The 3,104-nt window shown below is 45.5% G+C and overlaps 1 protein-coding gene across 1 annotated transcript in view; it reads left to right on the top strand.

Moving 5' to 3' along the window:
- Positions 1-2,603: 2,603 nt before the first annotated feature.
- VSX2 (visual system homeobox 2) overlaps positions 2,604-3,104 on the top strand; it is a gene marked incomplete at its 5' end in the record, with an annotated part of 17,307 nt that continues 16,806 nt past the window's right edge. Inside the window, one exon of the mRNA XM_010132652.1 lies at positions 2,604-2,727. Within this exon, the coding sequence (XP_010130954.1) occupies positions 2,604-2,727 (124 nt within the window). The remainder of the gene's footprint in view (positions 2,728-3,104) is intronic.

Below are 3,104 nucleotides of genomic sequence, written 5' to 3'. Positions count from 1 at the left end.
GCACTTATTTAATTTTTCCGGTTGTAGATCCAGATACCCTGAGCCACAAACCCGAGCAGTCCGTCAGTGGGGTGAGATCACCAGTGTTTAGGAGGAAAAAAAATCATCAACCTGTTCAAAAACAATCATATCTGTCTCCTGCTCCACGTATAGCATTCTTAATATTGGCTGTGACCAAGGGACAATTTCTAGCTATTATTTACATATTTTATTACTTATAAATAAATCTTTTGCCAATAGATTAAATAGCGAGGAATCAGACACAGCCTGCAGAGAAGCTGAAGAAGGCTGGAGAATTGGTTAAGGAAACGAAGAGCTACTTTGGGAGATCTGGAGGGGGTCTCGTTTCGTCTTAGGAGCAGTAAGGTTAATAGACTTTGCCTGACTTCTCCCACAGTTAAAATTGAGTTGGATTGTCTGTGGCTTATAAAAAGAAGCAAAATGTCTCATACTGGGTTCTGGCATTGCTGTGACCGGAAAGTCAGGACAAAGGAAGGCCAGACACCATCCACCAAGGGTGATTTAGGAATAATTAAATCAAGTCTGCCATGATGCAGGAAGGTTGAATCAAAAAATGCCCCAGTGAAAGCTTAGCAGGATGTGGGGTAGAAGTAGACCGACTATCCCAGAAGGCGTGCAACAGGAGGCTTGGTCCGGAGCGCTAATTCCAAATCTGTGGTCCCTCCCCAGTCAGATGCCGCCAGTTTAGGTGCACTGGAGTAAATATGGATTTGTTTTCTCTGTGGAGTGGATGGAAAACTGGGTGAAAATATGGCAGGGTGTGGTGATGATCTGAACAGGAGAGAGGAAACAAAATTCAGCTTTGTTTTGTTTTCAGTTCTAGACAGAAACAGACCTGCAACATTTAGGTGTAGTCGTATATTCTGTAACAAATGGTTAAGACCTCCAGTTGTACCAAGAAAGGGCTGGGAGATGACAGGCCAATAGTCTGCAAATACCTGCAGGATAGAAACACCAAAAGGGGTAGTAGATTTTGTATTGCAAAAGGGGCAAGGGCTAACCAGGGATGAGAGCTAAAGGGGGAAAACTTCAGCTGAATGTCAGGCAAACGCTCCCGCCAGCGAGCCTTGCTGGGCCTGGGTGCTTTTGTTGGAGAAGGGTGGAGGGGAATGCTTGAAATCTAAACTGTATCAAAATTGGAGTAATTTTTCTTGTGGTCCCAGAGAGAGAAAATACAGTTAATATGCCTCTACTGTCCCTAGAGTTCACAGATTTGTTGGAGCTGAAGGAAAACTGAAAAGAGAATGGATTCAGGAATTAATTTAAAGAGGGTTCTCATTGCAGGCAGGTCCCTTGCATTTACATGCTGCTTTTGTTAGTAATATTATCGATCTGGTGGAATCCTTTCAATTTTGAATAGCGGAGGATATTTCTGAGATTTTCTGTTTACGCTTTCTGGAATTACAGGGTTTTTCTGAAATTCAGACATATTTTAGAAAAATACTTTCTTTCATCTTTTCTTCCCCTTCTGGGAGCTACATGTTTCTTAGTTTGATAATATATTTATATATTTACATTGAAAAAAGGCTGCAATTTATTGTTGGTTAGTTTTGGTTGGTTGGTTGGGAGGTTTTTTTTTCATTGGAATGTTGTTAGTTTTTTACCAAAAATTGCATTTTGTGTACTTGGGGAGGTTGGAAGGTGGGAGTTTTAACCCTCAGGGGAGTGGAAGTGGTCTGAGACATCTCATCCATCCCCTGAAAGACAGGCTCTCATCTGTCTCGGCTTTCCAGCTGCTGATTTTTCAATCTGGTTGTCCTGAGCTGAGAACTGGCTGCACAGAGATGGGTTGGGCTGCTGCCCACCCAGAGCAGTCCAGGAGGATTTCCAGAGGATAATGGGGTAATGCAAACTGGCAAGGAGCAGCTAATGGGATATCTGAGTGGAAGCAACCAGGGTAACGACAGAGGAAGGAAGCTGGCACTGGCTCTTGTGAGGAAGGGCTGATGAAAAGCATTGGAGAGCAGAGAGAGTGGGTAAAATGTTTGGAGGATTCAGCTGAGGACTGGGGCTCCAGGGAAGGATTATTTGCTCATGGAGGCTGAAGAGGCTAAGGACCAGCAGCTGGGAAAGGCCTCAGCACCTCTACAGATGGGGTGCTGAGGGGATGCTGCTTTATCTCAGCACGACTATCGAAGGGTTAAGAAACCTTTGGATGCGAGAGGAGGAGGGAGGTTGGTTTTAAGCTGGGCCAAGGGTGGGTTCCTCTCCTTTCAGAGGGAGGGTGAGGGACGCAGAAACCCCCAGGATCCTCACAAGATGCAGCAGGGTCTGAGATGTAAGAGCAGCTCCCATCGATGCTTGTTGCTGGTGCTCGCTGCTGGGGAGGGACCATCTCCAGAGGGAAGTTCCTAAAGGGAAGGTGATTTTTAACTGTTTAAAGCACTGTCTTCTGGTTCTCCTTTCACCTGGTATCTGACCTTTTGTGCACAGAAACACAGGAGATGGGGTGGGGGGGGGTGTGTGTGAAAGCTATGTGTTAATAGGTTACCCAGGTTTCTGTAGCTTCTATGTCCATTTCTCTGACTCTTTATCATCTTTGCTTCTTATGTTTTTTGATTAAAAAGTTTTACTCCCCTCAGGACAATTTTCACATCCTACCAACTCGAGGAGCTGGAAAAGGCCTTCAATGAGGCCCACTATCCTGACGTATATGCCAGAGAGATGTTGGCCATGAAAACAGAGTTGCCAGAAGACAGGATACAGGTAATCATATCTCTCTTGGACCCCCTTATCCTGTCCCTCTCAGCCATGTTCATCCCTCTCTGGAGAAAAGGTAGCAGCATGGGAAGGCTGACATTGCTCTGAATAAATCTCCCAAGGGTGTCTGCTCTCCAGCTCTCAACCGGTAGACAGCCAGATCAGCTGTTCTTGGCAGATTTGTGCTTGGTGTTTGTATGCCAATGTGTGCTGTACATGACATCTTGTACTGGTGATCCACAGTGTGTTTGACAGAGGGAATCCTAAATCATTGAAGGGGAGCTGGTGTGCAAGGAAAGACCGCAATGTTTTGAGGTCTTGGTGGTATAGGCAAGAAGAGAGCCTCACATAGACTGGGTCTGTGTGGACAGTGGGGGAGGGGA

The sequence above is a fragment of the Buceros rhinoceros genome, unplaced genomic scaffold (genome assembly GCF_000710305.1).
Source record: "Buceros rhinoceros silvestris isolate BGI_N320 unplaced genomic scaffold, ASM71030v1 scaffold11810, whole genome shotgun sequence".
Lineage (NCBI taxonomy): Eukaryota > Metazoa > Chordata > Aves > Bucerotiformes > Bucerotidae > Buceros > Buceros rhinoceros.
This window is presented reverse-complemented; position numbering and strand designations above follow the sequence as displayed.